The sequence below is a fragment of the Pristis pectinata genome, chromosome 6, assembly GCF_009764475.1.
Source record: "Pristis pectinata isolate sPriPec2 chromosome 6, sPriPec2.1.pri, whole genome shotgun sequence".
In the NCBI taxonomy this organism is placed as follows: Eukaryota; Metazoa; Chordata; class Chondrichthyes; order Rhinopristiformes; family Pristidae; genus Pristis; species Pristis pectinata.
Genome location: NC_067410.1, coordinates 20,453,066 through 20,465,422, shown reverse-complemented (window position 1 = coordinate 20,465,422; position 12,357 = coordinate 20,453,066). Strand labels below are relative to the sequence as shown.

The window sequence follows — 12,357 nt, the reverse complement described above, 5'->3', positions numbered from 1 at the left end:
CAGAGGATGGTAATGGAGGGTTGTTTTTCCAGTTTGGAAGGCTGCGACTGGTGGTGTGCCACAAGGATGAGTGCTGGGTCATGTATGTTAACAATTTGGATGAGAATGTAGGTGGCGTGATTAGTACATTTGCGGATGACACCAAAATTGGTGGTATGGTGGACAGTGAAGAAGGTTGTGTAAAGTTACAAAACAAAATTTAGATCAACTGGGAAAGTGGGCCAACAATTGGCAAATGGAATTTGACTCAAAGTGTGAAATGATGCATTCTGGGAAGTTAAACCATAGATAATGAATGACAGAGTCCTGGCAGTGTTGCAGAATGGTGAGACCCAAGTTCCCTGAAAGTGGCAACACAGGTAGACAACGTGGTGAAGGCATATGACATGCTTGCCTTCATCAGTTGGGGAATTGAGTACTAGAGCTGGAATGTCATGTTACAGCTGTACAAGAGATTGGTTAGACCATACCTGGAGTATTGCATGCGGTTCTGGTCACCCAGCCTTAGGAGGGATGTCATTAAGTTAGAAAGGTTTCACAAGGATGTTGCCAGGACTGAAGGGCTTGAGTTATAAGGGGAAACTGAGTAGGCTTGGACTGTTTTTCTTGGAGCAGAAGAGGCTGAGAGGTAACCTCAGTTGTTTATAAAATCACGAGTGGCATAGGTAAGCTGGATGGTCAGTCTTTTTCCCAGGAATGGTGAGTCTAAAACTAGAGGGCATAGGTTTAAGGGGAGAGGGGAAAGGTTTAAAGGAGATCTGAAGAGCAACTTTTTCCACACAGAACATGGTAGGAATATGGAACAAGCTGCTAGGGAAAGAGGTCGAGGTGGGTACAATTACAATGTTTACAAGACATTTGTACAGGTACATGGATAGGAAAGGATTAGAGGGATACTAGCCAAATGCAGGCAAATGGGACTAGCTCAGGAAGGCACCTTGGTCAGTTTTTGATGATTTTCTGTGCTGTATAACTCTAATTCTTAGACTCAAAAAGGTAGGTACATATGGGGCCCTTTAACACTTTCTTTCTCCACAGATATTGTTTTAATTGTTTGTTTTTCCGGAAAGTATGTCTGATACCTTGGCTAATAATGATCCGTCAATAACACTGAAGTATATTTGGGGCCAGTAATTTTATTGCTTACTGCTTTCTCTAAGCAGTAGGATCAATAACTTGTGACCAAAGTGCAGGTATCTGTAGGTGTCTATCCTCACAGCTTCAAGGACCTGAGTTTGATCCTGACCAGTTTTGACTGGGTTTTGCATATTCTCTCTGGGTGCCATAGACTAAGCACTGGGAAGTACATTTAATCAGAACAGTTTTTTGTTGACATAAACATGATGGCCCACATGGTGGCCTCCTGTACCATCATTTTTTTCATGTTTCGACATATTGAGGTCCCCTATGTTAATGACTTGCCACCCATATGGAGGTATTGGGCATGGAACAGAGAATTTAATCAGAGTATAATGTGATTACTGTCATTGGTGCAATATAGAATGGAAGCAAGCTTCAGAAACTGAAAATATCTTAATTGGTATCCGAAGGCATGTTCCAGCTCCACCATAAGTACCTAACAGGTTGTCAGCAGCTCCTCAACTAATATTCACAGTTAATTTGATGTTTTAGAATCCACAGATAAAGCTGGCTCCTTTCTTTGTTGAGGCTGTAGGGGTCAGAACCACCATGAGTATAAATATTAAGAATTATTTTGGTAATTGCTGTCATGATAAGAGATTACACTTTTTAAAATTGCACTTCTCAATACTTTGCTGATAATAATCCCACAGAAAGCCTAGGATTTGCAGCACTTGTGCATGTTTTGCTGATTGTGTGCAAAAGAAATGGATCCACACCCTGAAAGAAGTTGCACGGTACTCTGTGTCTCCGTTTTAACTCATTGTTTTCAGTGCAGAAGAATTTCTATGCCAATATTTGGTTAATTATTGTCGTGTTGTGTGGGGAATTGGGGGATTGTGCAGTGTATGAATTGGCCACCGTGTTTCTCTCCAATGATTATACTTGAGAGAGTGCATCTTTGGCTGTAAAGTGCTTTGTGATGTTCTGAGGTCATGAAAACTAATGTGTGTGTGCAAGTTTTTTATTTGAATCTATGTGTCAAAGATCAAAGCACTGCCTCATTTCAACACAAAGTGCTGGAGGAGCTCCGCTGCCTCATTTCAACTTGACAATTGCCTTTCCATGCAAAACTTACAGGTCATGTGGTTTCTCCTTTCATTACTAAGAATATGTCAACTCAACATATTTAAATTTTTAATGTAGCTAAAATGAAACGTTGACCTCCCTACCTTCTGAGGCTGTCAGTTAACAACGGTGTCAAGCTGTTTGTAAAAGAGAAACTAATTAATTAACAACATTAAGATTAAGTAAAATAAATCATTTATCAGCTAGGTTAAGTATCTTCTGTCAAAAATGGTGTCTTTATGAAACCTTTTCAAAAATGTATTGCCAAGGAGCAGTCATTAGCAATGATGTATATTCAAAGCATAGGGCTACTTATGGACATAGAGCCCCATTTTGTTCTGAATGAGAGGTCCCTGAAAATGTTTCATTGATATTAGTGATGCCCAATCCAAATGGTCCTGACACAAGAAATGCTTCTGTGACGGCTTTTTGGTGTACATAATCTATTTATCTTTTCTACCGGCCCAGAACAAAGGAAATAGCGTATGATAATGACATTATAAGCGTCTTGCCTACGTTGGCGAAGACCAATGAAGGAATCTTTGGAGTTAATTTCTCACTTAGAGTTTTTATTTTGATCAACTATTACACATAAAGGCAGTTGAAGTATTGCAGGAAGTTTAATATAGACACAATATTGTAATTGAGCAAAATAATTTCACCTGCTTCTGCTGCAGTTCCCATTAATTTGAGTTGTGAGTTTTGGCCTGAAACATGATCTGTCAATCAGAAAGATCAAATGTATGGAGACATAAGCAATTGCAGATGCTGGAATCTGCAGCAAAATACAAGCCACCAGAGGAACTCAGTGGGTCAGACAGCATCTGTGGAGGGAATTGGACAGTGAGTGTTTAGGATTGAGATCCTTCATCTGGACTGAGAGAGTAAAGGGGAGATAGTGAGTATAAAGAGGTGAGGGGGGTGGGGTGGAGGAAGAGCTGGCAAGCGATAGGTGGATCCAGGTGAGGAGGGGTAGATTGGCAGATGGAGTGGAGATAGCGACAGAGGCTGGGAGGTGATAAGTGGAGACAACAAAAGGGCTGCAGCTAACCTTTCTTATGAGATCCATAATTGCTATTGGTTGAACAGTCACTTAGGTTTTGAAGGTTAACTGCACTTCCACGGGAAATTTGTTTCAAGTGAGTTGCAACATTGTGGTGAGAAAGATTAAGAAAAGCCTTGATGCAATGATGTAACCTTGTTTAACAGCAACCTTCACAGAGACTGGTTGTGTTGTAGACCCATTGGTTAGTTTCATAAGCTTGCATGCCATCGTAGACCAAATGTGAAAATGAGACACATTTCTGTGGGGAGTTACATTTGAGAACTGTGTTTGATAGTCCCTCCTGGTGGAGTCAAAGGTTTTAGTGAATTCATGTAAGCCCATGTATAGAGGCTGGTGCTGCTCCCTGCCTTTTTCTTGGAGTTTTACACAGTGAAGATCGTGTCCACAGTACCCCTAATGGACAGTGTCTGCACTGCAAGTTGGGAAGCAGCTCTTCAGCCACTGGGAGGAGGATATTGAGGAAGACCCTTGTGCTTACTTTCTATGTGGTTGATTGTAAGGAGACCCCTCTGTAGTTACCATAATAGGATTTGTATCATTTTTTTGGAAGATGGTTGTGGTATCATTCAGGTCCCAGTTATATCCTCCTCTTCTCAGATGTGGCTGATGAGATTGTGAATTTGTGACTGAAACTCTTCACAGAATTTTAGGATTTCAGCAGAGATGCAGTCTGCACTTAGGGCCTTGTTATCTTAGTACTCCTAACTTTATAAATAAAAATTACTTTGGAAGGCAAATTTATTCTTGTTTTATATCATATGACATAATGCCACATATTACTTTGTCAATATCTCACAGAAATATGAGATGTATTTGATCTTGAGAGTTATTTGGGCATACAACTGTAATGATCACTCATGCATTATTAAGTTAAAGAAATGGTACTGTGTGATTGAAACGTTTACAAAAAAAATGCTTGATGTCTGTAAATATAAAATATTATGTGAATTTGCACACTAAATTTGGAAGCTTTTCTGAAGTTTGTTGTAATTAAATTTCAAGGATTTTACAATTAATCTTTCTCTGCCTTGCTAATTATGCAAATGTTCATTAAACCTAAATACATCTACAGCACCACTCATTACGTCGTGACTGCTTATAAATTGATTTGCCATTGTCAAAGGGACTAAGATTTGCCTCAACTGATAACTGCTGTTGCCATGGTGATATGGCACCAATCGGCAATCACTATTTTGGACTGAACTATATTGGTTAAATAGAGGTGGGAAAATAGCTTAAATGTGACTATATTTCTTGCATGTTTGATTTTGAATGTAAATTAAATGACTGCAATTTTGTTTAATTTGTAAAGAAGTATTTTTTAAATGAGGTGGCACATGCAGAAAAGCAATCTTTTGGCAAAATATTATAACCCCATCATATCTTACCCAGTGCTCAGTTTAGGTGATGCAGTTATTTGCTAGTTGCATCAAACCTCTCTGCTGTATACGTTGACCCTTTTAACTGAGCTGGAAGAAATGTAGAAGTCCAGTGATTGTAGTTTTTGCAAATAGCCTAATGAACCATCTTTGCTTTTTATTCGATTATCAAGGTGACACAGCTTCAGAATGGCCTTTAGACACTGTCATTTGTAAGTACATGGTTACCCCATATTTCTGAAACATTTAAAGGTTATGGCTTAAATAGTTAGTGTTCGGTAACATTAAAAGATGAGCAAAAGGTCATCTGATGATTGGAAGCCCCTTTGTAGTGATTTAAATATAGCATCTGTCTTCAATGCTGTAATTTTTCATTTGTCCATATTACAAGTAGAAGCAGATTTTATAATATACAAGGTGACGTATAAGATGGTTGCAATCAGGTGTACTGCGAGAAGGTGATTTAGACATCAAAGCAAAATTCTAATATTGAGGCACGTCTGACAGTGGTTCATTGCAGGTTGTATTCAAAATACAGAAATGTATAGACAAGGATAGAATGACAATTTTGTAATGTGTCATGACGTATTATTGTTAAAGTACTGGTCTTTCTCAAAAATAAACTGTAATTAGAAAAGTCAAATCTTGATTTCTGGGTGTGGAAATGTGTTGCAGGTGGGGTAAGAACCAGAAGATCATTCAACATGGAAGCAGTCACGGTTTTTAGATGGATTGTAATAAATATATGCATGATCAATTCCTTAGTGTGGTGAAATATTTTGTGCATAGGACTTCCCAGATTTAACCGATGATAATAAAGAAAAAAATTTCTGTTAACAAGCAATTTGAGCTAATCTCACTATCTCCGGTGCTAATTTGTAAATTGGATTGCTTTGTTATAACAGTACTTGTAACCTGCACTAGTCTCAAATGTGCGTGGAAAACAAATGTTTTGTGTAATATAAATGAGAGATTAAATGGGAATTGAAAGCTAATGTCTGTCTATCCTTATCTTCTATGCACAGAAATAGATGTATTGCTCAAGGCCAAAGTGGAAAACCTTTACTTACTGTGTTAATACTGCATTTAATGACAGTAATTGCAAATAAATTATGAGTGACCAGTTTATGAAGAGAAAAGCCATGACTGAGTGCCATTATTGATATGTTGTAATTATATCAGCTCTCAAAGATTTGAAGGTAAAGTTTATCACAAAAAAATCCTGACTTTATTGCTTGTTCAGTTCCAAGATGTTTGAAAATGTTAATTTACCCAAATGTGTTCATATAGATGTATAATATTTCAACTCCTTGCTTAGTTAATACTTTCATCCAACTATAGGCTTATTAGCTGTTTTCAGATGCAATAGATCTTGGGTCTACATTGATCTCTTGAAGTAATGGTATTTGTTGAGGGCAACTAAAGTTTTTAGAAAAAAATTTATCTCTGCAATCTTCATTCTCTTTTACTATTTTAAAAGAATAAGGGTCTATATTTTATTGAAGATGTGTTTATTTCAGATATTGCAACTCTAATTTGTGAAGTTTAGTTTTACATTATCTATTATATATACACAATATCACACAATTCATGTAGTTTTTATTTGGAACTATTTGAAAAGACTGCTCATCAATATATCTGTAAGGATTAACAAACCAGGCTGTTTATACAGGATGTTCCTATTTGATATGTTGAACGGTACGGTAAAAACATTAGACACCATTTAAGCTTCATTAAAAATCATCATAGCTGACCACAGACGATTTGAATTTTAGATAATTTGAAGTTAAGTGAGAGTTTGTAACTAGAGCACAACTTTAAAATTTATGCCACCAGTGTGAGTTGGCATAATCTTAGATGGCTATGAGGAGGCATACAGGAGTGAGATAGGTCATCTGGTTGAGGGGTGTCTCAACAACAACCTCACACTCAGTGTCAGCAAGACCAAGGAATTGATTGTGGAGGTCGGGAGAACACACACCAGTATTCATTGAGGGGTCGGGGTGGAAAGGGTGAGCAGCTTCAAGTTCCTGGGTGTCAACATCTCAGAGGATCTAATCTATCTTGGGCCCAACACATTGATGCAATCACGAAGAAGGCACGCCAGAGGCTTTACTTCATTAGGAGTTTGAGGAGATCTGGTATGTCACCAAAGATTCTTGCAAATTTTTGGAGATGTATGGTGGAGAGCATTCTGGTTGCATCACCGCCTGGTATGGAGCCTCCAATGCACAGGATCGCAAGAGGCTGCAGACGGTTGTAGACTCAATCAGCTCCATCACGGGCTCAACCCTCCCCACCATCGAGGACATCTTCAAGCAACAGTGCCTCAAGAAGGCGACATCCATCACGAAGGACCCTCACCATCCGGGACGTGCCCTCTTCACGTTATTACCACTGGGGAGGAGGTACAAGATCCTGAAGACCCACACTCAATGTTTCAGGAATGGCTTCTTCCTCCCACCATCAGATTTCTGAACGACCCATAAGCACTACCTTGTTATTCCTCTTTTGCACTATTTATTTTTGTAACTTATAGTAATTTTTATGTCTTGCACTGTACTGCTGCTGCAAAACAACAAATTTCACAACATGTGTCAGTGATAATAATTCTGATTCTCTGACTCGCTACAGTGGGTGAATTCTAATTCTGATAATGGCCACTGCATGCTCCAATACTTCTGGCAGTGGAAGGCTGTCAGATTTTTTCGATGTGACCCCCACATGCATCCTGCACTACTGAGAAACAGATGTGCTACCGTAGCTTTGAATCCAGATGGAATGAAGTGCATTGCTTGTAAGGTTAGTTTTCATTTTGTCTGAATCTGCAATTCATTATCCACTAAGCTTCAAAAATGAAACATGTACGTAAGTTTCTCTTTCTCCCCACCCTGTTTAGAAATAAGGGACCAATAGGGCCATTTAGCATGTTTTCTCAATGCTACAGGTAGCAAGATGATTCTAATATAAATCGCTTAGCCTGACCACACATTTTTAACCCAACTCAGTAAATTGTGTAGAGCACCACCTGTGCCGCATGCCAGATGTTATGCAGGAATCCGCAGAGCAGACAATTTATGACATTGATTCTTGTGTAACACTGAGGTGATGCCAGTCCTGCCAATTTGACAATGCACCTAACACAGCGTTAGGTACACAAGGGAAACTTGTCATTTAGTATCAAGCAGGTACCACCAAATCCATCGGCACAATTTTAGAAAATCACCTCAGTTATGTACGGATCTGTGTGATTTGAAGAAGTATTGGTTTACGAAAGATGTTTTGGTTTGTGAGAAATTCTATGGCTAAGCTCATGATATGGCAATTTGTCTGGAGCCTTGAGACTTTTTCTATGGGTATGAGATCGTTGGGAATGGACTGTCGTAGGGATAATGATGAGTGGATCTGCAGAGCATGTCACACTGCAGGAAGGAGATTGCAATAGGAGAAATGTTCTCAGCGTTAGGAGGGGACTAGTAATAGCATCTGGTGACTAGTTTTCCTTTGTGCGTCCGACTGATGCATAATATTATAGGAAACCCTGCTTCAAGAAGGAGGTTGTCACTAAGATCTGCTACAAGATGCAGGCACAACAGCAGCTACAGAAAAGACCTAGAATTTTCTTGGACTTGGCATTTAAAATCACAGTATCCTTGAATTTCTTTGCCTTGGGTTGGTTTCAAGCTGGTGTGATGTCTTGTCCAAAACCTCCCATTTTGCTGTGCACAGCTTTATTGGGGAGGTTACTAGGGCTTTCTGGTCAGGATGAGTTGAAATCATCCTTTAAAGCAAGCACAGGGACCACTGTAATGGTTACAGACTTTCCAATATTGCAGGGTTCACCTTGAGGGCTGAGATGTACGTCAACTGGAAGATGTAAAGTTGGGTTGTAGCCTTCAACCAGAAAAAAAAACTTTTTTTGTAAGTTCAAGATACCCAGAAGCAGCTGCAATGCCTTTATCCTGAACAATCGGCAGTGCCTTCAACTATTGACAGACCAGATATTTGCTTCCATGGAATAAGTATTGCTGCCTTATTACTAGTTACTGACAGCATTGCATTGATCTGAAATGAAGGCCCAGTGCTTAGGTGAGAAGATGATCTCTGAGTTTAAGTAACACTTCTGCCTGACCTGCTCCAAACTTTCTCAAACAATCCAGAATGGGCGTCAAGATTTCTGGTGGTTTTCGGGTTTCTCACAATCTGAATCTAATTTTGAGGGCTTGTATATTGCAAGTAGCTGGACAATAGGGGCAATATTTGCATCAGGAAGAGGAATAGTAAGGCTAGAGGCAACATCAGCAGCCCATTAGCAAAATATGGCAGATACCCAATATCTGCAAATAAAACAGGAAATGCTGGAAGTACTCAGCAGCTCATTCTGTATTTGTGAAGAGGGAAAGAGTTAAAATTTCTAGCATGATGACCTTTCATCAATCTAAAATGTTAATTCTGCTACCTTTTGTGATTTCATCATGACTGGCAACTTGGCGTGGAAGCGGCTGAAATTGGTCTTGGGTAGTTCTGAGGGTGGAAGGCCTGGCTTCAGACTTTACCATCCTGCTCTGATTGCCTGTCAGACAAAGACTAAGGCTATTGCCAATGTTAAGGTTACTAAAGGAATGGCAAGAGTGGGAGATTAAATGTTATCTTCTTGAAATGGGCATCCTCTAATGAACTCCTCCCTGAAGCAATGCATTAGCAATCATATGAATTATTAGAGTACACCCTGTTGACTGCTGTGGCATGTTTGAGTTCCCATTTCAACACTCAGACATTGGGTAACTTCCGTTTATGCTCCAAAGAAAAGTGCTTCATTGGCCTTAAGAGGTACTTGTTGGTAAAAGTTGTTAGTATTAAAATAGAGGTGCTCGTTGATTCCAGGTTGGCAAAGTGCAAAGCCCATTGTGATGTTAGAATTGGACTTCTTCAAAGTCCTTAAAATTACAAGCAAATTTTTTTGGAAGACAGGCTAATAAGTCAAGCACTTCATTGCACATGCCCATCAGCCACGCTCTGCAGGCAACCTATCAAAGTTTATATCTGAGACTTTGCAGTAGAATTCAGTGTTACTTTACGTTCTGATGAGCTGGCGTCTGGACTGCTCTTTGTACCCTTGTCCTGGTCCAGCCCATTTGTGCGCTGTAACTTGCCATATGGAGGTTCTGCCTCTGAATTAGACTCTAAGTTATGTAAAGTGACTGTGCTGTGACTGTTAGATAAAGTGGGCTGCTGTGTTCCTCCCTGCTAGTGGGGCAGGTGGGAGTTGTTGGCTATGTGAAGAGAATGTAATAAAGATAGGATTATTATAAAGGCAGTAAAGGGTCTGTGGAAGCAGATGTCCACAGTCAGCATTTGAAGTGAGAATGTGAGTTAAATGGGAAATGGTTGTGAGAATGATTTGATAAAGCATATGGCCAGAATCTACAGTCAGGGTGGCAACTATGGCCAGAACATCCTGGATAAAACCAGGAGGTTCTCCTTCAGCATAATGAACATTGGAGAGGTGTCTGACCCCTACTGGAGAATGCCATGGCAAATTGTATCCTACCTTGTCTTGCATGAAGGACTTGTTTGGCCAAGATGCCTGCCATAACTGAAGAGGTGGCAGCTTGTGAAAGTTGCAAGATATGGATGTGAGATTTAGAGTAGTGGTGAATGTATGAAGATGTGGTGGAATTTGTGAATATTAGGCCCAAGTTATGCTTGATAGAGATTGCTGGTTGGTTGAGTGAGCATTGTAGTATAGCTGTGTGTGAGGATAATGGTGCATTTGGGGAAAAGGGGAATAAAGTTGCATCACCAATCATAACTACTTGTTGAGGTTATTAAATGGCTTCCTGCACAAGATTCTGAACTTTGGAGCCTACTTTTCATGCTTTCTCCCATTACCCTAACCCTTGTGAGCAGAAGATGTCTTTTCTGCTTTCACCAGTACCTCCAGTGCTGTGGCAAAGAAATGGGGGGACTCCTGCTCCCTGTCACAATTGCACCAGGTCTGTGTAATCACTCGCATCTCTGTTTCCAAGCGCAAATACCCTCCCCTTTACAGGGTATAGGCCTAACTTTGATTTGTTCTCAGCTATCACCAACTTGTGGCAATCACATTTAAATTTTGATGCACATTGGTAAGATCAACAGCAGTGGAGCTAGCACTAGCTGGTCTCTTCAATCATAATATGGCAGGATGAATTTTGGGTGTAACCACTCCAGCTCTGATGATTGCACTTAATAGCACGTTCTAAATGTCAGACCAATCTTCTGGTGCCAACCAGTTTGCTCCATCTTTTCATTATTTCCCCTAGACTGGCTGCCTAATAGTCCCCAGATATTAACATGTGAAACTAGTCAATATGTGAGCAAGCTATTTTTGCTATGAATTGAGTCAAATCCCGTTTTCATTAGCAACCCACTTCACTCCAGAGCAGGTTGGGAGCATGAGTTTTTATGAGCTTTTAAAATAATAACAAAGTGCTAGAAACACAGTAGGTCAGGCAACATCTGTAGAAAGAGAAACCGAGTTAATGTTGCAAGTCAAAGGCTTCATCTAATGATAACTCAGTTTCTCTTTCCAAAGATGCTGTCTAAACTACCAACTGTTTCCAGCATTTTCGACTTTCATTTCATACTACCAGCATCTGTAGTTTTTGTTTCAATTTCTAATGAGCTTTTCCTTTGCTTGACCATGGACACTAAAACTAATGCCAGCTATTTAAAACTAAAACTGAAGAAATTTGGCATGGCCCCTTTGACACTCACCAATTTTTATTGATGCGCCATAGAAGGCATCCTATTTGGATGCATCACAGCTTGGTATGGCAACTGCTCTGCCCGTGACCCACAAGAAACTGTGGCAAGTTGTGGACACAGCTTAGCACATCACGGAAACCAGCCTCCCCTCCGTGGACTCTGTCTATACTTCTTGCTGCCTCGGTAAAGCAGCCAGCATAATCAAAGGTCCACCCATCCACCCACCCCAGACATTCTCTCTTCTCCCCTCTCCCATCGGGCAGAAGATACAAAAGCCTGAAAGCACGTACCGCCAAGCTCAAGGACAGCTTCTATTGCACTGTTATTAGACAATTGAATGGTCCCCTAGTATGATAAGATGGACTCTTGACTTCACAATCTACCACGACATGACCTTGCACCTTATTGTCTACATGCTTTGCACTTTCTCTGTAGCTGTTACACTTTATTCTACATTCTGTATTGCTTTACCTTGTACTACCTCAATGCACTGTGTAATGAAATGATCTGTATGAACGGTATGCTAGACAAGTGTTTCACTGTACTTTAGTACAGGTGATAATAAACCAATTCCAATGATGGTATCAACTCTTCCTCTGCCTGAAATCAAATAACTCTTTACAATTGTAATCTTCTGGTCTGCATGCCTTTGTGTTGCTTTAGAGAAATCTTGTATGTAAGTTTTTATTGAAATTGACTTGGCAATTCCTGTCTTCATATTTTTGGGATTTAAAAAGATACAATATCTTAAAAGTGTATAAACTCATTTTTGCAAAATAATGCATGAAGTGTGTTAGGCATAACCTTAGTTTATTTGATTTACATGCTTTCAGTTGAAGAAATTAACTAATGCATTAAATTTGATTTTTTTTTCAGATATTTCCTTTTATAGTTGCAGTTTCACTTAATGTTTGCTGTTTATTGTATCAGACGTCTTCGACAAAGGGTTTTCAA

The 12,357-nt window shown here is 39.6% G+C and overlaps 1 protein-coding gene across 4 annotated transcripts in view; it reads left to right on the top strand.

Annotated features, from left to right (window-relative positions):
* Window positions 1-12,357, top strand: part of iqsec1b (IQ motif and Sec7 domain ArfGEF 1b) — a 404,551-nt gene that overhangs the window by 181,205 nt on the left and 210,989 nt on the right. The window contains exon 1 of one of the 4 annotated variants that reach the window (XM_052017346.1): window positions 4,645-4,865. The exons of the other annotated variants lie outside the window; for them this stretch is intronic. Within the exon in view, the coding sequence (XP_051873306.1) occupies window positions 4,843-4,865 (23 nt within the window). The 5' untranslated portion in view covers window positions 4,645-4,842. Of the gene's footprint in view, window positions 1-4,644; window positions 4,866-12,357 lie in introns of those variants that run through there. 4 annotated transcript variants of the gene reach the window in all.